The 27,213-nt window shown below is 35.8% G+C and overlaps 1 protein-coding gene across 2 annotated transcripts in view; it reads right to left on the minus strand.

The window, feature by feature from the left end:
• Positions 1–12,265: 12,265 nt before the first annotated feature.
• The window catches only part of LOC145688922 (uncharacterized), a 92,894-nt gene continuing 77,946 nt past the window's right edge, over positions 12,266–27,213 (minus strand). For both annotated transcript variants that reach the window (XM_081763090.1, XM_081763089.1), the window contains exons 4-5: positions 21,078–21,160; positions 12,266–13,096 (exon numbers count right to left, since the gene is read on the minus strand). In XM_081763090.1, the coding sequence (XP_081619216.1) occupies positions 21,112–21,160 (49 nt within the window). In that variant the 3' untranslated portion in view covers positions 12,266–13,096; positions 21,078–21,111. The remainder of the gene's footprint in view (positions 13,097–21,077; positions 21,161–27,213) is intronic.

A 27,213-nucleotide genomic window follows, 5' to 3' on the forward strand; every position in this document is an offset into this window, starting at 1 on the left:
TAGCTACTAATATTTCATATTATTATTATTATTATTATTATTATTATTATTATTATTATTATCTACAGCGTCTTTTCATTACGTGAGCATGTTTGACATGAAACCTAAGAGAAAATCCATCCTGTAGCGAAAAGAAACAATACTTTCTCTCAAATGGATAAAATATCAAGCCGAGATTGATTCGAACTCGCATGGACGGCGCGAAAAGCCAGTGCTTTGTCCACTATTTTTTTAACTGACTCACCGAACGCGTTTCAGTTACTTACTTATTGCTAATTTTACTTGCTTCACTCGTTTAACTTGCTTTTTCTAATAACTTATAACGACAGGGACACGAACACAGAAACATCGAGAACAGTTAAAAATGATAGATGCTCTCCCGCCGAGAATCGAACCCGAGACTCCATACACCCGAGGCTCACGTGCTAGCCTCTAGACCAGCGGCGATGGCAACGGTCACTTCCTGTGTCGTTAGGGATTACGACCACTGTATTGCCAGCTATCACTTCTGTGGGTTGTATACTATGATCACATGTTTCTTCTTTGCTGGAAGAGTAAAACCTACATTATATGTAATACATGAAGTATTTAGACCTACATGCTCTTCATATAATGTAATAAAAGGGTCATGGTGTTGGATTTTAATACATGACGTATTGCAGTATACAACATGCTTTGCATTACTTGTTTGTTTGTAGACAGCTACTAGCTTAGTGTTCTGAAAGGTTGTGTATAAACTAGGGATAGCCCGTTCCGGAATTATTAGTTTTCGAACTCCCGAAAGTAAAGCCGGACAAATTCCGGAATTCGGAAAATTCCAATTTTGTAATAATTTCGGAATTCGGAAAAATCCGGAATTTAGAAATTTCTGATTTCGTTAACATTCCGGAATTCGGAAAATCCGGATTTTTTCGAAAGTCGTAGTTTTTCTCAATTCCGGAATTTTCTAAATTCCGGATTCTTTCCGAGTTCCGAAATTCTTCTGAATTCCGGAGTATAACTGAATTCCATAATTTTGCGAAATCCGGAAAGTGAAAGTTCCGCTTCCGAAAAATGAATTTATTTTGGTTAATATGAATCGTGGCGGAAATAAGTCTTTGACCAGGTAATGGCGACTGCTTTGAAAGAAATGGGGAGTATGAGAATTCAATCTGTCATAGTTTCGTGTGGAGAAAGAACGAACTTGTGAACCAGTGGTTTAAGAAAAACTCAAGTTATTAATATAAACTTTGCCGACTTCATAAAAGAAATACGAAAGACATTTTGAATCGAAAAATATAACATACAAGTTTGCAAGCGGAGACAAAGAAACCTAACGTAACCAGACTAAAGACGGATCGTTTACCGCGTAGCGATCGCGGTTCAGTGGTGAAGGTGCTTCTGCGAATGCACGTTGCAATTTTTTTTTCTTACTTTAGAATTTTTGATGGCGATTGATCAGCGATAACATACGTTTTATTATATTCAGATATTTGAATACTCGGATGTTTCAATACTTGAACTATCAAATCTTCAGGAATAATAATAGTAATAATAATTATTATTATTATCTCGTAGAAGATTAAAAGCTAGAAGCTAAATTATCGCTCAGGTCATACCATTACAAGGAGAAACGTGACATTTGGAAAGAATATTTCGGTTTGGTTTAATGTTGCTCACGAGAAGAGGAGTTTCTCATCTCATTTCTAAAACAAATAAAATAACATGAGAATTAACATTTTACATTCGAGACGGGTCAGGGCTAAATCAAAATTTTCGTCTCTCTTTGGAGATGAGAATCGAGATGAGACGAAAAGTGTCGTAAACATTTCCCGTTTTGTCTCGATTCTCGAAATAGTGTATGTCCATTCTTTAAGTAACAATTGCTCTGTAGACTGAATCTCATAGGCTATTTCGTTACATTGTATTTCAGAGCTCATTGAATTATGCTCTGTATAGGTATTTTTGTAGCAAAGCTTTTATATTTACCTCTGCATATTCTAAAAATTAGTTTATTATATGCCTTACTGTCGCGTGATATTCAGTTATATTTATTACAGTTATTTTCCTCAAAACATACTTTCTACATGAAACTTCAATAAAAGGTTCTAGTTTAAAATGTTGGTAGTTGCAGAGGTGTGTCTTGAAGGTACGGAACCCTTTCCCCGAAATCTCTACTTTTAAGTTGTTTTGCCAAATTTCAGGGCAAGTTTAAAACTATTATTATTATTATTATTATTATTATTATTATTATTATTATTATTATTATTATTATTATTATTATTATTATTATTATTATTATTATTATTATTATATCAACTCCATGTATAATCTTTAAAAGATATACGGTTTGTATCTGAATAGTAAAAGCTAATTGACTGTCGATCTCGGTCGTCTGGAAGTCTTCAGGAGGCAAGGACATCGTCACGTTCTGGGTTTGAGTTCCGAAGGGGCAAGTATTCGGGCTCGAGCAAAAAATTGTTAAAAGTTATAGGCTTCATCCAAACATATTCAAAACAGCTGGGACCGGGTTTGGGCTTCTCAACGGCTCGAGCGGCTCGGCTTACAGCTCATTCAATATCGAACCGAATCGAGAAGTGAGCCGAGCCAACAGCTCACCACACCGAGCCGATTTGAGCCATCGGTTTTTTTTTAGTTGAGCTGAGTCGAAACGTGCTGATGAACTAGTTTCAACTTAGCTGGCTCGAACCGGTTCACATGAGCCGAGTAGGTGACCCATCCCAACCGAGAAAGCTCGAGCCATCGGCTCAATTGAGCTGAGTCGATGGCTTGTTCCAACTAAGCCGGCTCGGGTCATCGGCTCATCCCAACCGAGCCGACTCGAGCTGTTCGCTCAGTTGATACGAGCCGAGCCGGTTGATATCACTACCCGAGTTGGTCTTCTGCTTGGGCTCAAGAATTCGACCGTGCACATCTCAGCCTTGATTTTAAGAACTACAGTATATACTTATATTGGTGATTACGACATTTGAGGCTGTCTCGTAATAATAATAATAATAATAATAATAATAATAATAATAATAATAATAATAATAATAATAATAATAATAATAATAATAATAATAATAAACTCTTGTCTTCTCGTTATCTAGACGAGACGAGATACACTAAAATTGCCCCACGAGATGCACTAAAATTACGAGATGAGACGCACCTCTGTCGTGAGCAACACTAAAAGTATTCCACATTACTGCTTACATTTCTCATGGCTTTTGCTTTCCAGTCTGATCAGGCCAATATTTCAAAACGAGTTAAAACGAGCTGAACGAGCGAGAGAGCCATTATCAAACTCAACTCAACTCGAAACTAGACCTCGAAAACAGCGACTTGGCTCGGAACTCAATTCAAGAAAATTACCTTTGACTCGACTCAAATTGTACTCGAGTTGAATTGAATTTTGGCTCGACTTGTGCTCATCCCTATTCGTGTTTGTATTTTATGTTTCCACTTCAACAATGTCTACTCTTTTTTCTTCTTTTACCTGCTGTTTGTGGATTTCTCTTTCGGTGTCGTCCTTTATTTACACCGTGCACTATTCTTATTCCCAGCTTGTGACCCGCTTCAATGTCTTATTCAGTTTAGGCTTTTCTTCTTACATTGAATTCACATGTGATTGATTTAATTCTCACTTTCCGCGCACGACCGATGAAAATGTTTTATTATTATTATTATTATTATTATTATTATTATTATTATTATTATTATTATTATTATTTTATTATTATACTATTGAACTTGCACGGCGAAATTACTGTATAATACGATATCATTTCTGTAATTTTACTCCATTGTATGTTATTTAGTTTATTAATGGGCACTAAATTGTCTCCAGATCAACGAATAAATTAACTACGGCATGCACTTTGGTGGAAATATCATTGCAATAAGATTATTGGTTCGTTCCAAACATGTTCATGTAATGATATTTCCACCAAAGTGCATGCCGTAGTTAATTTATTCGTTGATCTGGAGACAATTTAGTGCCCATTAATAAATTAAATAACATACAATGGAATAAAATTACTGAAATGATATCGTATTATACAGTAATTTCGCCGTGCAAGTTCAATAGTATAATAATAATAATAATAATAATAATAATAATAATAATAATAATAATAATAATAATAATAATAATAATAATAATAATAATAATAATAAAACATTTTCATCGGTCGTGCGCGGAAAGTGAGAATTAAATCAATCACATGTCAAGTCAATGTAAGGAGAAAAGCCTAAACTGAATAAGACATTGAAGCGGGTCACAAGCTGGGAATAAGAATAGTGCATGGTGTTAATAAAGGACGACACCGACAGAGAAATCCAGAAACAATAGGTAAACGAAGAAAAAAAAGAGTAGAAATTGTTGAAGTGGAAACAAAATACAAATACGAATAGGGATGAGCAGGAGTCGAGCCAAAATTCGACTCGACTCGAGTTCAATCCGAGTCGAGTCAAAGGTATTTTTCTTGTAGTACTTAAAATTATACTGTAGTTCTTAAAATTAAGGCTGAGACCTGCACGGTCGAATTCTTGAGCCCAAGCATAACACCAACTCGGGTAGTGATATCAACCGGCTCGGCTCGTATCAACTGAGCGAAGTTGTTGTATTACTATACATCTGCTTCCGCTCCTGTCAAATCTGGTCGATCTCGTTGACGCGACATATTTGCTTTTTTATACCCCTTTCTTCGTTTACTGAACAAAACAGTAACTATTCTGAAATATACTACTGCGCATGCCTCGTAGATAAATATTTCTGATGCCAATAGTTTCCGTTTTGTCCAAGGAATGTTCTTTTTCTTATTCCCAGCATGACCCTTTTATTACATTATATGAAGAGCATGTAGGTCTAAATACCTCATGTATTACATATAATGTAGGTTTTACTCTTCCAGCAGAGAAGAAACATGTGATCATAGTATACAACCCACAGAAGTGATAGCTGGCAAGACAGTGGTCGTAATCCCTAACGACACAGGGAGAGAGTGGTGCCCTTCCCGCTGGTGTAGTCGCTAGCACGTGCGCCTTTGGTGTATGGAGTTCCGGGTTCGATTCCCGGCGGGAGAGCATCTATGATTTTTAACTGTTCTCGATGTTTCTGTGTTCGTGTCTCTGTCGTTATAAGTTATTAGAAAAAGCAAGTTAAACAAGTGAAGCAAGTAAAATTAGCAATAAGTAAGTTACTGAAACACGTTCAGTGAGTCAGTTAAAAAAAAAAAGTGGACAAAGCACTGGCTTTTCGCGCCGTCCATGCGAGTTCGAATTAATCTCGGCTTGATTTTTTTATCCATTTGAGAGAAAATATTGCTTCTTTACGCTACAGGTAGTCCACTCTTTTCGTATTTTTCGCTGTCGTTTACAGTTAAAGTAACTGACTATTATTCTTTCTACGAATGATGGATCTTCTCTTTGGCTTCATGTCAAACACGCACACGTAATGAAAAGACGCTCTCGATAATAATAATAATATGAAATATTAGTAGCTAACTCGTGTGTGTATTTCGACAACATAATTTTATATTATTATGTGGAAATAAGTAAGGCTGGCTGGCGCCCCCCCTATTTTTTTCGATGCGCTTTATGGGTCCACGGTGTCCAAAGTTGGTCCCATCCCAGTATCACCTCTCGATATAAGTTATTGACACTGCCTAAAGAGGGCTCTGCCGTGGCCCCATGAGTACCCATGACAATGACTCTTCGTTCCTTTTGCATTGAAATCGCTTACTTTTCTGAGTACTATGAGTGCATACTGTCCAACGTTGCTCCCATCGCTCTACAGTTTCTCGTTCTCTCGATATAAATTGCTAATATTTTGTTTGTAAGGGAGATATGGCGTTACAATCATTACGTTTGAAGAAGAATTGATTAAGATATTACCTTGCCACAAACAACACCTATTATTATTATTATTATTATTATTATTATTATTATTATTATTATTATTTTACTTACCACTAATGTTGCTTACCTTTATTTGCAATGCAATGTGTTAGTAAAAAGCAAATCAAATAACACTCCTCGCCATTCAGGCTCCCGAACTCGAAATACATGAGTTCTCTGTGTTAGAGGAATGCACATTTATTATATTATTCTTTCAAATAACACGTTACACAAGTTACTTCACTTTCAATGTGTAATTTCATATCATCAGTAACAATCATCTTGTTCCAATAGCAAGATAACCCCCTCCTGCAAAAAAAAAAAAAAAAAAAAAACTGACCGTAGCGAAAGGGCGTGAACCTTCTTTAGGCGATTAATCGGGTCCAATATTTCAATAAGTTTCTGCACACAAATATTTCAGTAAAAAAGGAAAATTTATTTAAACTTTCTGAATACCTATTTATTGGTTCCCTTGGAACTTTTTAAGAGTTTGAAGGGCCACCATTTTTAACATTTTCATCTGATTATTCTGGTTAACGAACTCATCAAGATATTTCAACAATTAATGTTTGTGCCAAGTTTCGTCTCAATCCGCTGAAAATTAGGGTGGTTATGGCATTCACAAATAGCGTTATATATATACAAATAGATAGATAAATAGACACACAGAGGGAGAGAGAAAAAGTGTTTTTCTCCCTTCTCGCACCTGTGGTGCGTCAGAGCTAAACCGGGCCCCTTTGCAAAACGTATTGACGAGCCTAACCTAAACACAAGCCTCTTACTTGCTAACGTAGAAACGTGGTCGGGAGGTGTAAGGCATGTAGAAATTGTATTTTTAGTAACCATGAGTATGGTCGACTTCCATGTTTTTCCTTTTACTTTTTGCAGCTACTTCGGAACGTTCAATTTTTACTCTTTACTAATTGCAAATGGCGTTTACATTCAAAATATGAGGAATTTTTGTGGCATTTGTTCGGATATTCTTCTGTTTCGAAATGAAGACAAGAACAAAAGCAATACGCAAAGACAAAAAGTATTATCAGTACTAAACATTACCAATAATAATTGCTACGAAAAACTAAATACGACCTCTTTTACCATCTCTCATGAATTGTATGTATTATTAACAAAAATTTTTAAAAATGTCCTTGCCGAGGATTCGAACTTGCGTCCTTTGCATTTGTAAGCCAGCACCTTAACCACTACACCAAGATCATGGCATGGTGACCGTTTAGTTGTCGGCGTATTTGTTGTATTTGTGTTTTATGTTCCCACTTCGACAATTTTTACTCTTTTTTTTGTAAGTTTAACAGCTGTTTCTGGCTTTCTCTTTCGGTGTCGTCCTTTATTTACACAATGCACTATTCGTATTCACAGCTTGTGCCCCTCTGCAATGTCTTATTCAGATTAAGCTTTTCTTTTTGCCCCTCAGTAAACTTTTGATTGATTTAATTCTCATACTCTCCACGGATGGAGCGCAGGAATGCCAGACTCGAAAAATAGGTGTACATTTACTTTCCTGACAGATCATACTTACAATTATACGTTTATATTGCAAACAAGAAAAATTTGATAATACATACACTGAAGTTTGTCAACCATAAAATTAAAGTATTTAATGTTGTTCTGGTTTAATAAGATTATAGCAAAATCATGCAAGGGACTTTGCCACAATACTACTCTATCGTTTTAAAAAGCATATGAAGTATTTGCGAGTCTTTAATTAATCTTTATTCCTAGATATCTAATTACGCATTTATTGCTTGTATCCAATAGGAATGAAGCAGCAAGAAGAAAACGATAGAGTAGTACAGGTCTTCGTTTAGGACACTGGATCAAAGGGGTCTTGGCCTAGGTCATGGGTGTCTAATTGCAGAAAATAACATTTGGGAGCGGTAGCTTGGCTATGCCCTTTGACAGGGATACCATGGACCAACCTCTCACATTCGGGAATTGCCAAAGAAATTTACGGATGTCTAGTTCTAGGGTACATATCTTAAAATTTGGGTGTACATCATGTAGGTTTAGATGGGTGTATAATTGTCAAAAATAATTATTGAGAAGGGGAATGAGTATTTTGGTAGTCCTGCATGGGTGTTTATGAAAGTTTGGTCTCTCTCAAACACGCATTCGGGTCATTGTACCCTTCCCAAAATTTTGAAATTAGATACGAATTTTGGAATTAAATTTTGGAGACTACTTTGAAAGGTACTTCTGGTTTGCTTCTACTCGGACTCAGCGGTGCAAATCTGTCTTCAACATTGGGGGGGACGGATAAGACAGTTCCTATGTATATATATTCGCGATGTCCAACATATTAATGAAGTTGAAAAAGAATGTGGAAGATCAGAGGAGCAGAGTTGTCTTCAACGTTGGGAGGTGGGCAGATTTGAAGCTTATTCTGGGGGGACATCAATTTCATCTTACGTTCCTGTGTGACAATCGGACAAATATCATCAAATTTCTTCCCAAAATACATTTCAAAATGGGGTTAGTGGGAGGACAGTCTCCCTCATCCCCCCGGGATTTGCGCCAGTGCTCGGACTAATGATAAACTCTGAAAACGAACCAAATTTGAGATGCTCCTTTTACTCATGATTACATATTTTAATTTTGGGTATGACCATAAGCAGTGCTCGAAAGCTTTTCTTCTAAACTAAGCGCCAGTTCTATCTAGGTGCCAAATCTAATATTTGACCTTAAACTAACTAGGCGCACAACTCGTATTTCTAGTTGCCATGGCTACCTGGCGACCGGAATTTTTCGAGTCCTGACTTTAATAGATCATGAGCATGTTTTAAAAGTGTCAGATTAACTTTTTCTAATAGATCATAAGCATGTTAAAAGTGTCAGATTAACTTTCTGTAATAGATCGTGATCATGTTCAAAGTGTCAGATTAATGCCTACGACCCTATCCCATTGCCCATTTATTTTTTGATCAAACCATGTGGGCTACACCGTGTTTTTTTATATAGATAATTGCATCTTTACCTAGTTATATCATTAATACTGTCACAAGTTTGAATGTGAATAACACAGAGTATTAACACCAAGGCAATTTATTTTGGCCATCTTTTACATTGATATGTTGTACACCTGACGCACGAATCATTTTTCGAAATGTCCTCCCTTGGCCTTGATGCAGGCACGAAGTCTGTCCGGCCACTGGTCAATGGTATTACGCAACACGTCCATGGGAAAATTTTCACTGCTCGGGTCAAGGATTGTTTCAGACTGTCGACAGATGGATGCCGTTTGTGGCAGATCTTTGCCCGAAGGACTGCCCAAAGTTTGTAGTCCAGGTCCGGGCTTCTAGAAGGCCAATCTGCGGTAGAAATGAAGTCGGGGACGTTCTGTGCCAGCCAGTCCTGGGTTGTTTTCGCTTTGTGGCCTGGAGCGAAATCCTGATGGAAGGTCCACCTTTCTCCAGGATCATGATAGCAGACAGTGGTTTCACTATAGGTGTTAAAACACTTTTCAGATGTCTTAATACCTTGTTCGCAAAAATGCAGCTGGGTTGTGCCTGAGTAGCTCACTTCCCACCAAACCATCACTGAGGCAGGATGATGTGCCCTCTAAACCTTTGGAACTGCCTCAGCAGCTGCAGTAGATGATGTGGCATACACACGGTCATTTTGGGCGTTGTAGGCCTGCTCAATTGTGAACACCTTTTCGTCAGTGAACATAATCTTTCTGTGCAGATTGTTGGCGTAACGCCGCAACAGTCTCTTTGATTTAAGGACCCTCTACGACATTAATGTTTGCGTCAAAAAGTGACCAGTCCGCCTCTTATACGCCCGTAGGTCACTCCTGAGCACACGAGACATGGAATTTCTGCTGATGTTAATCTCAGCAGCCATCACACTTTGTGTTCGAACAGGATTTCTTCGAATTCTTGCTGCGACTGCTTTCTTGACTTGAGGGTTCGTACCGTTCGTGGTCTGCCATTCCTTGCACAGTCAGCTGCCGTTTCAGTCTCGGTGTATCGCTTTATGGCGCGATATCCGAATCTCTTGCTGATTTGTAGGGGTTTCAGGAGGTTAAAAATCTCACCTGCTGTCTTCTCGACCTTGTGAAGTGCAATTACTGCTACACGATTTTCGTAATCGCCCCACTCATCAGAACTCAGTGCAATATCAACGTATGTCATGAACAGTCACACACACACACTACATGTATCTTTCGCTTTGTATACAGATGGCAGCACTGTGCAACTCCAAACTTTGTGATAGTATTTATGATATAACTAGGCACTTACAACGTTATACATTGCATAGCGTAGACCTAATGTTTATGACATTCTTTTATATACTCTATTTTTGTTAACTTGATACATTATCATATTACCTCTGGATTGGAACTTAAATAAAAACACACAATCACGTAGATAAATACAGGGTGATCCTTTTAAAACTCACGGATTTCATTTGGTTCTAGAAGTTTTAACTGAAGCCCGGTTTTCATGCGGTTTGTGGCAAATGATCAAGGAAGGATGGGAGATTTATGGGACTATGTTTACTTGTTTAAATTCATCCGGGATAATATCGATCACGCCTCAAGAAAAACAGCAAATGTTCGCCAGTGTACCTTACAATTAGAATGAGGTTTTGAATTTTTGAAGCGAAACTGTAGGAAACAAATTAAGTGTTAGTGAGAATAGAAATTAAGTGTTAGTGGTAACGCCCATAAATTACATCTTGAATAGCTATAGCAGGTTTCTTGCCACAAACGACGGAGATATTTCTTGGGTGACCTAAGGAGTCGATAACTGACATCTTTCATAACACCCACCTGCGGGATCCGATGCTTCCATTCTCACTCAGAACCGATCCTGTTTCTTCCAATTTATTCACTAGCGACCACATTATGTTCCTGTCTGGGGAAGAATGTGAGGCAAATTTGTTTCTGAATGCCCTTTGCATAGCAACATCAGATTCCGTTCTCCAAAGTTTTAACAATAAATTTATGTTATTCCAAAGAGTACACTATTCTCACTGTGCGCTGATCATACTCACAGTAGCACAGAATTGTACAGCACAATTCCCACTACAGCCGGCCCAGTTTCCTGTTTATTATTGACCTTGGCAAGGTTGCCATCTAACAAAGAAAACTCAAATCTCCACACCACACCGAACTTCATTCCAATTGTAAGGTACACTGGCGAAAATTTGTTGTTTTTCTTGAGCGTAATCGATATTACCTCGGATGAATTTAAACCAGTAAACATAGTCCCATAAATCTCCCATCCTTCCTTGATCATTTGCCACAAACCGCATGAAAATCGGACTTGAGTTAGAAATTCAAGACCCAAATGAAGTTGTGTTTTAAAAGAATCACCCTATATAAATTGTATTGCATTCTTACTTGATCTTATATGGTATTGGTTCATCTTAAAATTTGACAAGGTGCATTGGCGTGTTCATATATGTACAGAGAGAGAGATGACGTACACGCCTTGAATGATGTATAAGATCAAATTGAGTGGTTTGAATGTATCTCACATGGGCAATGTTTTATGAAAAGTGCAGCTAATTTTGGTTATCATATAGGACTTCTGAAGATTTATAATAAAGTTTCATTTCGAGGGGTAACGAAATACAGTGTCTGTCATTGTTTCCGGAAATGTTTAGACATCACATCAACACATTTCTTGTTAAAAGCGAATGAATGGAATTTATTTATAGATGATAATGTTCTCATCTCGGTTGACCATCAGTTCATTTAAATTTTAACTAGTCCCGAAACTTCACACAAAGTATTTATATGGATACCACACTATAGATATACTGCATTGACGTGATACATAGTCTTCGTTCCAAGCGCTGCTATCGGCTGAAGGAATTCCACTTCCTTTCGTCATTCGCTCTCTCGCTAAGCCACAACTGAACCCTTATTGACTCAACACGTGCGTGTGTCGAGGGTGTGAGCTTTAGTTAGCATTTTTGCTACGGATCAAGATATTTTGGCAGCACTATAGTACGGTCATTGGCGCAATCAAGAAATTCGGATGCTCACAATTCGATTCTTGTCACACACTATCACATCTTGTCGTTTACTTATCACATGCAAATCTCTACTAACTGATATCCTAGATCCGTAGATATGCACAACCGATTAGAGTACATTGAGCGTTATCATGAAACTCATGTGATAAAATCGAATCCACTATTCGATGAGTAATCATAATTGTGAGGTTTTTTTTTATTAAAGTTTAACTGGTTGAAAAAAAAACTTCTAAAACCAGCTGTAAAACTAAACATCGTCATAACGTGACGAAAATTATTTTGACATATTCTTTTAACATATCAAAACTTGTACGATAAATTCGTGTAATGTAAGGCTGTTTTATTTTTATTTCTGAGTGAAATAAAGGACTTTACGTTTAAATCTTTATTTAATTATCATAAAAAAACGAACTCTAGTGACAATACACACATATAAATCTAATATATGACAGTAAGAGAAAATATACTTCGATATGAAGTTACACAAAATCGAATCAAATAGAAGTAAATTTAAATAAATTTTAACCATTATCATATCTATGTTCATTACGATGCGATGTGCGCCAAGTTTGCAGTTACCCTGAAGTCATTAATCAGACTACTGTAACTTAAGTTTCACTTTAAATATACATTTTAAAAGAAGCAATGAGAACACTTTAAATATACATTTTAAAATAAGCAATAAGAACACAAGTGTTATCTATTTTTATTTACGGTATTATAAATGATTCAAATATTAATATTCCGTTATATTACAAAATCATCTAATTTTATTGTGAACCTATTGTTAATGGAACAAGAACATTAAACCTCATGCTCGTATGTGTCTTATAATTAAAAGACACTTTCACGGCACAAAGGCAATATAAATTATAATCAAGAGATGCCTGAGTAACACAAATATTTGAATACAATTTATAATATAAGGTAAGAATAAAACGTGGACGCTTATTTTTACCGATACATACAATTATAAGCTCCTTCTTTCGTACTTATTGAAGTTATTAGTAAACGCAAGTTACTATGAAATAAAACAAGTGTGGTAATGAAACATTAAAAAAAGCACCTACAACGTTCCAGTAAACGATAAAACTTACTGGAACAATAGCCGACCGAATAAAATTTGTTACACACAAATTTCAGTTTTGAGTAACTTATTTAAATATATACACTTTAGAGTACTTTATGTAGGAACATCTCCACGTATCTGAAAAAAAAAAGAAGAAAAGAGACTGTTTATTGCAACTGAAGAAGCAAAGATTAAATGAAAATTATAGATTGCATTTCAAGATTAAAAGGATACGATAGAATTCTTTCATATTTTTATATCCTGAAAATGTTACCATATTTGCAAACTGTAAATACGATAATTGAAAAAGTATGCAACAAGAACCTAATTACAGACTTACATGTAAAAAGTGAAGGGAAAACTTGATTAGCTCTGAGAAAAGTGGGTGTGTTCTACTTTTACTGTTTTAGTTGTTAATCTTGGATTGATCTTCCATAACGTGTCTGATGAAGGCGTTGTTACATCACTGGAACTGTTATGCAAGGGTTATTAACACAAATTTAGTACTTTGGTCATTTTGTTTTATTAATATTGTCGAATGCTTTCAAACCTAGAACGAATAATATACAAGTAAATTAGTTATGTGGTCTCTTACTGCCTTACCAACACAGACAGTACGTCCAACAGTGGGAAATGATAAGCTTGCCAATTGCCAACGTTGGCAATATATTGTAATTGTCCTTTTGTCGATCATTTGTTAACGTAATCCCTAATAAATTTGTGAAGTTGAAACTTGTATAAACGATGGAAAATTGTTGTTTTCCAAAATTCATTTTTAGCTAGTGGGCCAATGTATTCTTCAAGTTTATTTTTGCAATTACTAATTCACAACCAGAGGTGGACCCAGAACTATCGTGAGGTGAGCGGGGAACAAATATATTAGGAGTACGGTTAGATGTACACTTCTGGTTACAAAAAGTGGGACTCCTTCCAGAGATTTAAGCCTAAAAAGTTGAACCTAGATCCCTACGCCCCTCGGATCTCCTTACAAAGAAAATCTATTTTCCCTCCATTCAGTACCAGATTTACATATATATGCTAAACAAGCTATTGTTAGGGTCCCATTTTCTTGGGGGTCCCAAAATATTGAAGGAAAAAACTGGGTGTATATTTTCAAAATGTAAGATATAAAACAAAATTAAACCTATATAATGCAACAGTAACTAGTGTTGTGTAGATTCCTATGATGAAAGATGTAAATAATAGACTCCATTATGCTAGCGTACTCCCTAAAATATCAACAGTTTGTCCATTTCTGTATATAGAGTATCTACGTTCTGCATGGACTGGTTGTACAACTGGACATACAAAGGGCCCCATTATCTTCAATAGCTTAGGGTCTCATTAAACTTATATTAGGCTCTGCGTCCATTCGGTTACAGAGCAATGTGCGTATTTTCTAACAGAAATGGACCATATGAACATTACCTTTAAGTAAATGTTCTGGTGGCATGTAGAAAACAATTAGAAAATAAGACAAAAAAGATAAAACTAAAAAGTAGCATGATTAAAGCCTGTGGAAAGCACACTGTCAACAGAAAAGTAACAGAAACAAGCGGATCATCCGTTCTTGGTTTAGTAGATAACGTAATGGATTCGCGTGCTAATGTTATTTTTAACATGGTTCGAATCCTGGTTAACCAATCCTCTTTTTGTAAATAATGAATCTGCATTTTACTGAGAAAGAACATTCATGTTTGAATAATATATATATATATATATATATATATATATATATATATATATATATATATATATATATATATATATATATATATACAAGGGCAGATCCAAGGGGGGGCTACGGGGCTATAGCCCCCCCTTGACGCTCAGGTTTACACTGGATAAAATGGGCTTCAATTCTGCTTTACACTGGATAATATGGTTTATGGTTTAGCCCCTCCCTTGACCATACCCTGGATCCGCCACTGTATATATATATATATATCACAGCTGTGTAATATAGTGCACTAGAACATGTACAGGGTGTCCCATAAATCCGTGTACCTAGACCATCTCGGTAACTTTTAAAAATATGAAAAAATTATGAGAGAGCAATGTTATTGGAAAGTATGTGTTTTTAATCTAAAATGTTGAATTTTTTTGAATTGAACCAACCGTTTGAGTGGGTTCTACGCTGGTATAGCGTCCAATGAATACTCTTTTCTTCTCTTTTGTTTATATCTATACGCATATCTCATTTGGATGTTGTCTATTGCTTGTAAAGCTCAATGACAATGAAATATTCTATTCTATTCTATGGTAAAGAAAAATGCAATGTTACCACGTCTTTGTTGGACAATGTAGGAAAGAGTGTGTAGTTTGAAATATCCTGGGAAAAGGAGAATAGTAGGGACGGTCACAATGAAGGATATGAAGAAGGGTCACACGCAACCTCAATGTAAGGCAGTGGTTTCTACAAAAAAGAAATTGAATTGAATTTATTCACGGCAAATTGGTATTAATGGCTTAGTGATGTCACCGAGACGAAACAAGAGGACAATTGAATAACATTAGAAAGAGCTTAAATGCCAAAACTCAACAACCAGAAAAAAGTCGATAAACGTTAGGTACCGCAATACAAGTTAAACAGGTACTGCGACCATGTGAGGGCTTTAAAATAGAAACAACAAGTTTTAAGCTATAAACCCTTTACAAACGTATTCTGCTTGGTACTAAGACAACTTCGAACGATACAACTCAATTCTACTTATTCCGGCACTTAGATCCTTTCTCATTATTTAATTACTATCTCGTCTAAAAACAGAAGCGCCTGTATCATCACGTTTCCAGACGAACTGAAACGAGCATTAATTATCTCCTACCCAGGCGGTGGTGTAGGGGTAGCGTGCCTGTCTGCTACACGACATTCGGGTAGGTCGAACGTGGGAATGAACCCTGCTCAGACCGGCCATCCTGATGAGGTTTTCCTTAGTCTGCCCGGGTGCATGCCAAGATCGTCCCTTTTCTCAGGCCAGGGCCGCTTCCTTTTCAGTCCTAGACTCATCTGAAGGGTCGATGTGACCTCGGAGTGGAGGCCCGAATCTCTCCTTGTGTCCTTTCCTTGAACAAATACCGCAAATAAAGTTTCTCGTGTGCTGAACATCATTACTCATGCGCTAGTCTCGTCTTGTAAAATTGTTGTTTCATCTCATTTTGTTGAATGGTTGTCTAGTCTCGTGTCTCTGGAAAGTATGGGTTTTCGAAACGAAACGAGACACGAGAATTGTCTGGTCTCGTGAGCAATACTACTTATGTCATTGGAAACGGATACAAATTGTAGAAACCATCCATTTGAGATGTACCATCCCAACACAACTCCTCATATTCTAAATATTCAACTTCTCTCTATAATCTATTAACTATTTTTCATTTCCAAATCACTTACCCATGACCATCGGCGCAAATCTGTCTTCAACATTGGGGGGAGGGGAGACGGGTAAGACTATTCCCATATTATATATATATATATATATATATATATATATATATATATATATATATATATATAATATGGGAATAGTCTTCTCCCCATATATATATATAAGCGATATATATAAGCGATGTTCAAAATATTTATGAAGCTGAAAACGATACTGTGGAGGATCAGGGGAGTTGAATTGTCTTCAGTGGCGTATTTAGGGAGCTATCGGGCTCAAGCTCCCTCCGAAATAAATTTGTTAGTTTTTCGCATTTCACGTACAACAATAATCCTTCTTACCATTTCTAAGAATGTCATTGACTTTCCATTTTCTTATGCTCTTTGTTCAGAAATAATACTGTATTTGTCAAATTTCATTCCATGTAAGAACTGCGTCCTTTTGTTCTTTCTTTCGTCCTTTCTACTTTTCTGTTTCTTTTTCTTGAGGTTACTATCTTTCGTTTCGCCTATCATACTTTATCGACCGTTGTTAGTTGTGATTCAGTCAGCCGTCATCAGTAACACCTAAACTAAGAAGAGTTGATAAGCGAAACTGGTGTTCCACACCAACTTGGGCGGATATCCACATGATGGGACTTTAGTTATTATAACAAAGGAAAAATTATATCGTTCAGTTATTTTTAAAAGAAGGAAATGTTTGAATTAAAGAAAATCAAAATGGGGAAATAATTAGCCCGGGAAATTAGGTAGGTCAAGAGGATGTTTTCTTTTTCTTGTATGAATAGAATAAAGGGTTAGATGCACTCGTAAATTTTTGTATCATATCATATAGGATTTATCGGTCTACAATTCTTGCCACTATAAATTCAATTTATGCATAAATTAAAATATATTTAATTCTCAAACTCAGGTGCGCAATTGCCCACTTCCTTCTCTGTGTTGGGCATAGCCCCTCGAAACAAAATCCTAAATACGCCATTGGTTGCCTTCAACATTGGGAGGTGGGCAGGTTTGGACTTATTCTAGGGAAGAGAGATGAAACTCATATTACGGTAGATGAATCTGAGGTGAACCTGTTGTAGAGTATATTATACATTAGGCGATGTAGATGAAGTAGTAGTACATATCAGTATTACAAATCACTGCCGTGAACACATTCTGAAATCGGAATACATGCATATTTATAATTGGTATATTTCTAATTAGGCATCCACAAAGATCCACGTTAAAATTGTTTTATAATAATATAAATAATGACTTCCCCAAAACTACGAAGAAAGAATATCAATTATATATGACGCAACAATACTCTTATTTGAGCAAAATTATGATAATCTCAATAGCATTACAGGAATCGTTACAGAAATCTAACGCATGTCATATACTCCTTAGTTAACAGATGTAACCTTACGATTATGGAGAAAAATATTCCAGCAACTTAATTCTTTTCTTTCCTTACTAAGCATCCTCTCTCAAAAGAAAAAATGGGACACGTGGAAATACGTAGGAACAAACCATGGTTCGACCAGAAATGTATTGAACTAGCAGAGAAGAGAAAACAGGCAAAATTACATTGGCTACAAAATCCGAATGAAATAACTACACAAAATTTCATAGACATCAGGCGGGAAACTTCCAAAACTTTTAGAAGAAAGAAACGCAATATTTTGAAAGCTAAAATTAAGGAACTTGAAGATAATAGTAAAAATAAAAACATTCCGAACATATATAAAGGGAATTTAAGAAAGGCTATCAACCTCGTGCTTATATTAAAGAAAGCTGACGGAACAGTTTTCACTGATCCAGACGGCATTATAAATAGATGGAAATATTTCTTTGACGATTTGCTTAACACGCAGCCAAAAGCTAATGTGCGTGGAGAAAGGGAAATACACACAGCAGAACCGTATATTCCAGAACCCAACCGAATAGAAGTAGAAATCGCTATAAAGAAATTGAAGAAACACAAATCTCCGGGTGTAGATGAAATTCCGGCTGAGTTAATTTTAGCTGGAGGCGAAATATTGTGGAACAAGATACACAAACTCATTCTCCTTATCTGGAACAAGGAAGAATTGCCACGAGAGTGGAAAGAATCAATTATTGCTCCAATCCATAAGAAAGGCGACAAAATTGACTGTAATAATTATCGAGGCATCTCTCTTCTATCAACATCCTATAAAATACTTTCAAACATTCTATTAGCAAGATTGACCCCATAAGAAGATGAAATTGTTGGGGATTATCAGTGCGGATTTAGACGAAATTGATCAACTATCGACCAAATATTTACCATTCGCCAAATACTCGAAAAGAAGTGGGAATACAATACCCCGGTACATAAACTATTTATTGATTTTAGGAAGGCTTACGACTCGGTTAGGAAAGAAACATTGTATAACGTTCTTACAGAATTTGGAATACCGTAAAAGCTAATTAGATTAATTAAGGCATGTTTAAATGAATCCCAAAGTAAAGTCCGGGCAGGAAAATTTTTGTCCACGAGCTTTCACGTCGAGAATGGCCTGAAACAAGGAGATGCGCTGTCGCTATTATTATTCAACTTTGTCTGGAATACGCCATAAGGAAAATCAAAGATAACAACCAGGGCCTAGAGTTGAACGGTATTCATGAGGTTATGTCGTACGCTGATTATGTAAATTTAATAGGGGATGATAGGAGAACAATAGAAAGAAATGCAGAAGTCCTACTAAACTCTTGCAGGGACATGGGTTTAGAAGTAAAATGCAGAGAAAACTAAATACATGGAAATACGTCGGGACCGTAATACGGCAAATTATGAATGCGTTAAAATATTAAATAATACTTTTGATAAAGTGGATACTTTCAGATATCTAGAATCAATATTAATAAACGAAAATCAAATTCAAGAAGAAATTAAATGTGACTAAAAACAGGAAATTGGTGTTATTATTCAGTTCAAAATCTCTTGTCGTCGCTAATTCTGTCGAGGAATTTGAAGCTTAAAATATATAAAACGATAATCATGCCTGTTGTTCTGTATGGTTGCGAAACATGGTATCTTACTCTGAGGGAAGAGCATAGACTGAAAGTATTTGAGAACAAGATCCTGAGACGAATATTCGGACACAAGAGGAACGGGAATGGGGAATGCCGGAAACTTCACAACGGGGAACTACATAATTTATACTGATTAACAAACATTGTTAGGTTCATCAAGTGTAGGAGGCTTAGGTGGCCAGGTCATATAACTAGGATGGAAGAAAGTAGAAACGATTTCAAAGTCGTGGCTGGAAGACCAATCGGAAAACGACCATTAGGAAGACCAAGGCGCAGATGGGAGGACAATATTAAGATGGATCTCGCAGAAATAGGAATCCAAAGTAGAAACTGGATCCAGTTGGCTAAGGATAGAAGTAAATGGAGAGCTTTTGTGAACGCAGCATTGAACCTTCGGGTTCCATAGGCCATAGAGGTAGTTAGCTTACGGAGCATGAGTAGATGCCTAGATTGATACTACAAATAGATAAAATGCGCATTTACTGAAAAGATGGGTTATACTGACATTGGGTAGTCTATATACTCTTCGTATGCTAGGGCCTAGGGGATAGGAGGAGATAAGATTTCACATGAGGTTACGTCACGCACACTCGCATACCTTCATTTTCATTAAAAATGGAAAAGCCAAGAGAAATTAATTTCATCTCACTTTCCTTTGTGGCAGTCGGACACAAATCATCACACTTATCTGCAAAAAGCACTTTTCAAATCGGATTATTGGAAGAGCCTCCAATTCCAATGTTGGGGGGACTCGTCCCCCATTTCCCCGGAATTTGTGCCCGTACCTACATCTGAGACAACTTTCCAGCATGAGGAGAGGGGCATACACTCATCTGGCATTTATTGCAATTTGTGCCGAAGAAGTGGAAGTGGAATTAACACATATTGATGAGACTACTAAACGCACTACAGTACGAAGTTCAGTTTAAAAGATGGAAAAGCCAAGAGAAATCAATTTCATCTTATATTCCTTTGTGGCAGTCGAACACAAAACTTATCCCAAAAAGCACTTTTCACGTCAGATTATTGGGGGACAGTCCCCCAAGTCCAAGATTGGGGAAACATGTCCCTCTCGTACCCCCGGGATTTGCGCCAGTGTCTTGTACTCATTTCCAAACAAGTTAACAAAGAAGCAAAATAGTTTTGATAAAAAATTGAACCAATTTTAAAATTGAAGCCTGTATGATAAAAAAAATACGAACCGGTTTTGAATAAGTTTTAAAAAAACAATCGTTTTGGTTTCTATAAAAAAAATAGAAAGCGAGAAACCTGTTTCTGTATAGTATCAAAACCAACCTTGGAGTCAAATCCGTTAATTCTTACTCTGTGTTCATGAATGCATTTATACCGTATATTTTAATTGCAGTTCAACAATTATCTTCTAGGTCTACTATTGTTGCAATTGAAATATTAATTACAATACTTGAAAATATGCAAACGTTACGTAAGAATAACTTATCTCTTTCATCTGAACAAATGTGCTCCTTGATACAATGCTCAGTTCCCTATGAAAATTCGCTGGAAATTTTACCATTGACTCTATAATGTACGTATATCAAATTTTCTGTTATACATTATTTTAGATTCTATGTTTTCAAAACAGCTTTAGAAGTGTTTCCCATAAATCGAATATGCTTCTTGTTTCTGTGAGAAATATTATTTATATTGATATTTAACACTAAGTCGTACACTTACCACTTTCCTCATCGGTTCTGCCACAGAATGGTTTTCACTTGCCATTGCAATGATTGCAGTTATTTTTCATTTTAAGACGCGACCTTGAAAACAAAGAGAAAGTTAATTAAACATCACAGAAAACATGGAGTACTAAGCTAATATTTTTATCAAGTCGGTACGGTGTTTATATATCATTACTGCTCTTGTATAGTGATCGGGAACTCCTTTCTTTGAATCCTGAGGCTTGTATCCTGACTGTTCTCCAAGAATTTTCCTTAGTTCTGCCATGTGATTCACGGAATATATTAAATGTAATATTTACGCTTTGGTCGATCTCTACAAATTCCTTCCCTTAATAATTCGTTACGTAAAGTAGTATTAATAAAAACTAAATAAGAGAAATATTCAATTTGAAGAATCTAATAGATAGTCGTAGGCAGAAAAAGGAATGCTTTTAAATTTCTTGTGTTTCAGTCATTATCGTAATTTCTGCTACTATCAACTATTTTCTCTATGTTAGATGCATTAAAATCCGGTTTCAAGACCTAATACCTTGGGAAGAATTAAAATGGTTTTAAAAACAATACTTGTAAATACTTAAAAGTCATTGTCAATCTGCATTGCTTCCAAAATCAATTTTATCAATAATTCGTTTTTCCGAATGCACCTGTTTATATCACACCACATAATCTGCCGGGAAATGAATGAAATCACTCATTGAGAGCTCCTAGCGTTACCTGACTTAAATACGAATAAGTCTATTGTTTGTAACTATAAAGCAGGTGGAGCTATTACAAAGCGTGTTATCAGTGGGATCAAAGTGTTTATATATGCGCTATCCGACTTAATTAAGCGAGGCAACAGACATCTACATCATCTCTATATAAATCCTAGAGTGGAATTCAATGTAAAGTTCTAGACATAAGCTCGATCATTTTCAAAAAACAGTTCCCAGCTAAAGGTGCTCAACTCATGTAAAGCAGGGATACAAATACCTTAAACAATGTTGTAAACAAATATTTACATAATTTATCTAATCTAATATAAATAAAACAAAGAGTTTGTTTGTGTGTTTTTCTACCTGTGTGCGGCCTGGAGACCGGACGAGTGCACCGAGGGTTACCAAAATTTGGTCATGGGTACCATGCTCTAGGGCCCAGATCAAAACGAAGCGTTTTTTTCGAACCAGGAGGTCTAAGAGGGGCGTTTACCTCAACCGGCCTGGGGACTAGACAAGTTTTGGTCACGGATACCTTGGTCCAGGCTCCAGCCAGGTTTTTGTCAAAATTTGAACCAGGGGTGTCTCAGGAAGCGTTTACCGGAACATGTAAAAGTAGTAGAAAATTACCGATATTAGTGTCGAATTTATAGTTTTTGCAGTCGCTGAGGTCAATGGTGAAACTCCGATCGCATTAACTTTCAAATTCACCCTATTCGTCTGCAGGCCGGGGTTACCGGGAGAATACCGACACTTGTAAAAGTAATCCAAAATGACCATGTAAGTACTTTATTTCAAATTTAAAATGTCCATTAGTGGAAATATTCTTCTATCTTAATTCAGCTGGTATTGTTTAAACGATATAGGACTGCTTTTCCCTGCATGAAATAAATATATATATATAAAACAATACATTTCGTCTTAAGTTGCTTTTAGTATTTAAATTTGTATATTGCGTATAATTCATTTGAAGATTGGGTCGTGGTGACGGATGCGCATTTAGTGTAAAAGGTTCTAGATTTGAAACGGGACCACACCACACCACATGAGATTTCTGACGTACAAATGCCGTATGCATTGCTTTTCTCGGGGCTTTCCTGTTTCTCTCTAGCCGATTCACATCTTCCTTCATTCGCGTCTGATTTTTATTATTCTGCAATCAGTCACGTCAGTGACGTATGGCTGTCTCAGCTGTGCAAGCATTTCACTTCATTGGGGGACTTGCATTAAGCAGGATAATGTGTAGTAGATTTTCCTTTTTATTTTCATAATTCGTTTAAATATTGCATACTCATACGCGAGTTAATATTACGTTTTCATAAATACATAACATATGTAATATTGAATATCTTTATATAATGTTACATATTTCTTATATTTTAAGCGATTTTTGTTACATATTTATGTACATATTTAGAGGATTGATATTACATAAAAATCCGGACTCTAAACATGAGGTTAGGGTTGGTATTCGACTCCCAACTTCAAAAGGCCCAGATGACGGCGGGATTGGTGTGGAGAAGAGAACAACAATATATATATATATATATATATATATATATATATATATATATATATATATATATATTGTTGTGTGACAAAATTTATTTGTTCAGAAAAAATCAGCGTACGTATGCATTTTAGACAGGTGATACTGTCATAAGTGCTTACTAGCAGGCTACCCTAGCAGTAGTATCAACTATATAGGAAAACATTACTGGATCAGATTAAGTTAAAGTGTACTCCCAAAAGTAAGTCATTTAATGACGTGTTTACATCCATGAGTCAAGTACCCATTTCTATAAGAGAAGCAGTGGAAATTCATTTCTTCATAAGCAATAGGAAATTTACAGACTGGTTTCTTGTAATAGACTCTTCGGACATTTCTCTATTAATTGGTGGTCAATTTTTACAACACTATGCATGTATACGGTATAAGGAAAAAGAACTTTGGGTAAAGAAGGATTTCCGTACACTTTAAATTGGAAGAAAATAGTGTGTCAAGAACAGGAAACTCCTCGTTTCGGAATTCTCGTTCCAGGGTTGCCGGCTCATCAGCTATGTCGACAAGCGCGCTAGGCATTGCTGGGAGAGGACAAACACCTTGGACAAACGAAACAGCAAATATCTAACTTTCAGCGCCCAAAAGAGAGAAGGTGCCAGATGAGAGTGAAAAAAGTAGGCTACCGTTTCTTACCCTGCTTTAGGACAGCCCGTGTTCAAATCCAGTATACAAATCACACATGACAATGATTTGGAGGATGTCAATAGTCTATTAAAAGGTAATAATGAAATACTAACTGACATTTTTTATGAAAGTTTATGTGATTATGTAAAGGACTTAAAAACCAAATTTTCTGATGTAATCTCAGATAAGATAGGTACAATTAAGGATTTTAAATATGAAAATTTTTTAAAGTATGATAACTCGCGTATTCAACTACCGTATCCCCTTCCTAAGCATAAAATGCAATAATTAAAAAGTTATATAGATGAACTAATAAAACAAGGAGTAGTAGAAGAAATTAGAAGCTCCCCTTATATTTCCCAGTGTTTTTGGTCACTAATAAGGATAATAGTAAAAGACTAATCGTAAATCACTCTTCTTTGAACTCCAAAGTGGTTATGCAAGCCTTTCCAATTCCTAATTGTGAAAGTAATATAGGGAATATACATAAACATAGAATTTTTAGCGTCCTAGATGGCAAATGTGTCTTCTATCAATGTTTACTGGACGAAAAATATAAATTGTACACAGCTTTTGCTACTCATAATAGACTATTAGCCTTCCGAAGACTCCTGATGGGCCTGTGTTTCACCTTTTGTGTTAGTAAAACAATATATATAAGATCTATTAGGCGATCAGTTAGACATCCTATGGAATGACTTTATAATACAAAGTCCCGATGTTGAATCACACAAGAGAACTTTAGAAAAATTTCTTGAAAGACGTAGAGTGGGGGAATAACAGTATCTCCCAAGAAAAGTAAATTATGCAAGAAAAAAGTAAAATTTATGGGATATGAATTTAGTGAAGGGAACATGTGTATTGATGAGAATAGAGTTAGGGTGTTAAGAAATCTACCTGCACCAAAGAATAGAAGAGGTTTACATAAACATATAGGTTTTTTAGGTTATTATCTTAGATATTTACCGAATTATTCTGAATTAATAGCTCTATTGCACAAATTAAAATCAGAGAAAACATCATTCAAGTGAGGGGAGGAGGAAAACCAAATTTTAGAAAAAATAAAGGAAGAAATAGAAAACCATTTCATTCTGAAAGTCCTAGATTTCGATTCTCCATTCATAATTCACATAGATGCTAGTACTAAGAATTATAGTGGGATCCTTAGAATGGTAAATTTAGACCCGTTTATTTTTATTCGAAATTAGTTCTCGAAGAGATTGGAGTAAGAATTATTGGAACTACAATTAAAATCCTTAGTTTTGACTCTAATAAAATTTGAAACTTTTTGTATAGGAAATTTACTATTTTTACAGATTTAAAAGCTTTAAGTTTGAAAAATCATGGCAGGCAGAGAAAATTTTATACTCTTATAGAGAAGATAAGTAAATATCAATTCGGTATAGTTCACCTGAAAAGTTCAGTCAATAGCCAAGCCGACTTTATAAGCAGACTGTATGATGCAGCTTATTTTCATCCCCCAACTCAAGAAATAAAGGAAATTTCAGAATATGAAGGGAAAACAATAACTATCTTTTATTAACTTTTGGAAACTTCCTTTGAATGTATCTACAGGAATTTCAGAGACAAGCCCCAGAGTTAAAAGACAACTATAACACAGATTGAGGAAGGTAAAACTGTACCAGGTTATGTAATTAGAGAAAATGTTTTGTTAAAAGAAACTAAAGGTAAAATAAACAAAAGTTTAAGAGTAGTAGTATGTAAAGAAATTAGGAATACAGTATCATCACGATTTTCTAGGTTCAGGATCACATCAAGAGATAAAACGCATTGCAGGAAAATTCACGTGATCTGGGATGTTCAAAGAAATTATAGAGATTACGTACAAAGTTGTAAAATTTTCTAGGAAAATAAACCAAAAATACAGGAATGATGGGAACATATTCAAAAACAGTAAAATTACCAAATTATACTTTTTATATTCATGTACAAGGACTCCTGTGAAGTAGTTCAGGTTATAAATATATGTTAATACTAACGGATAGTGCTAGAAGATATTCACTTCTAGAGCCATTAAAACAACTTAATTCCAGAGTAATAATAAATAAGTTAGGGAAAATTTTGTGTCATTATGGATGGATAAATAATTTTTCTCAGACAGGGCTTCATATTTCGTTAGTGACGCCTTTGAGACCCACTTGCACAGTCAAGTTATAAAACATATAACTACCAGTTCTTATAATCCTAGTCTGAATTTAGTAGAAAAAGTGAACTCTATTGTAAAAGAGATATTGCGTTGTTATATCAATAATAATAAGAGTAATTGGACCAAACACTATTCGGTTCAAAATCTTTTGTCGTCGCGAATTCTGTCGAAGAATTTGAAGTTTAAAATATATAAAACGATAATCATGCCTGTTGTTCTGTATGGTTGCGAAACATGATCACTTACTCTGAGGGAAGAACATAGACTGAAAGTATTTGAGAACAAGATCCTGAGAAGAATATTCGGACCCAAGAGGAACGGGAATGGGGAATGGCGGAAACTTCATAACGAGGAACTACATAATTTATATGGTTTACTCAATATTGTTAGGGTCGTCAAGTCTGGGAGGCTTAGGTAGGCAGGTGATGTAGCTAGAACGGAAGAAAGTAGAAACGCTTTCAAAGTCTTGACTGAAAGACCCATCGGAAAACGACCATTAGGAAGACCTAGGCGCAGATGGGAGGATAATACTAAGATGGATCTCGCAGAGATAGGAATACAAAGTAGAAACTGGATCCAATTAGCTAAGGATAGAAGTCAGTGGAGAGCTTTTATGAACGCGGCATTTAACCTCCGGGTTCCATAGGCTATAGAGTTAGTTAGTTAGTTTAGTAATTGGTCCAAACTTTTAGATAAGATTCAATTTACTCTATATTCTAGTATAATTAGTGTACTTGGTATCTCAGCGACTGAAGTTTATCTAGGCCGTAAACTTTTTAGTCCGCTACATTGTAAATGGTCCTTAAATGTAAATATTTTAGAAAATGAGAGAAACAAAGAACAAATGCTATAAATAATATATGATAATATAAGTAAGTCATGGAAAAGAAAAAACAAACTTACAAAAGGAAAAGAATTCCTGCTGATTTTACCATAGGTCAAAAAGTACTCATAAAGAATATGACAAAGGCATCACTACACAAGAAATAAATCCTACATTGGATAAAATCTTGGAAGGCCCGTACGAAATAATAGATTTCCCGACTCCCAATACAGTCTGGGCTATATTAGTAGAGAATCC

Source organism: Thermobia domestica, chromosome 7 (genome assembly GCF_964235325.1).
Source record: "Thermobia domestica chromosome 7, izTheDome1.hap1.1, whole genome shotgun sequence".
NCBI classification, from domain to species: domain Eukaryota; kingdom Metazoa; phylum Arthropoda; class Insecta; order Zygentoma; family Lepismatidae; genus Thermobia; species Thermobia domestica.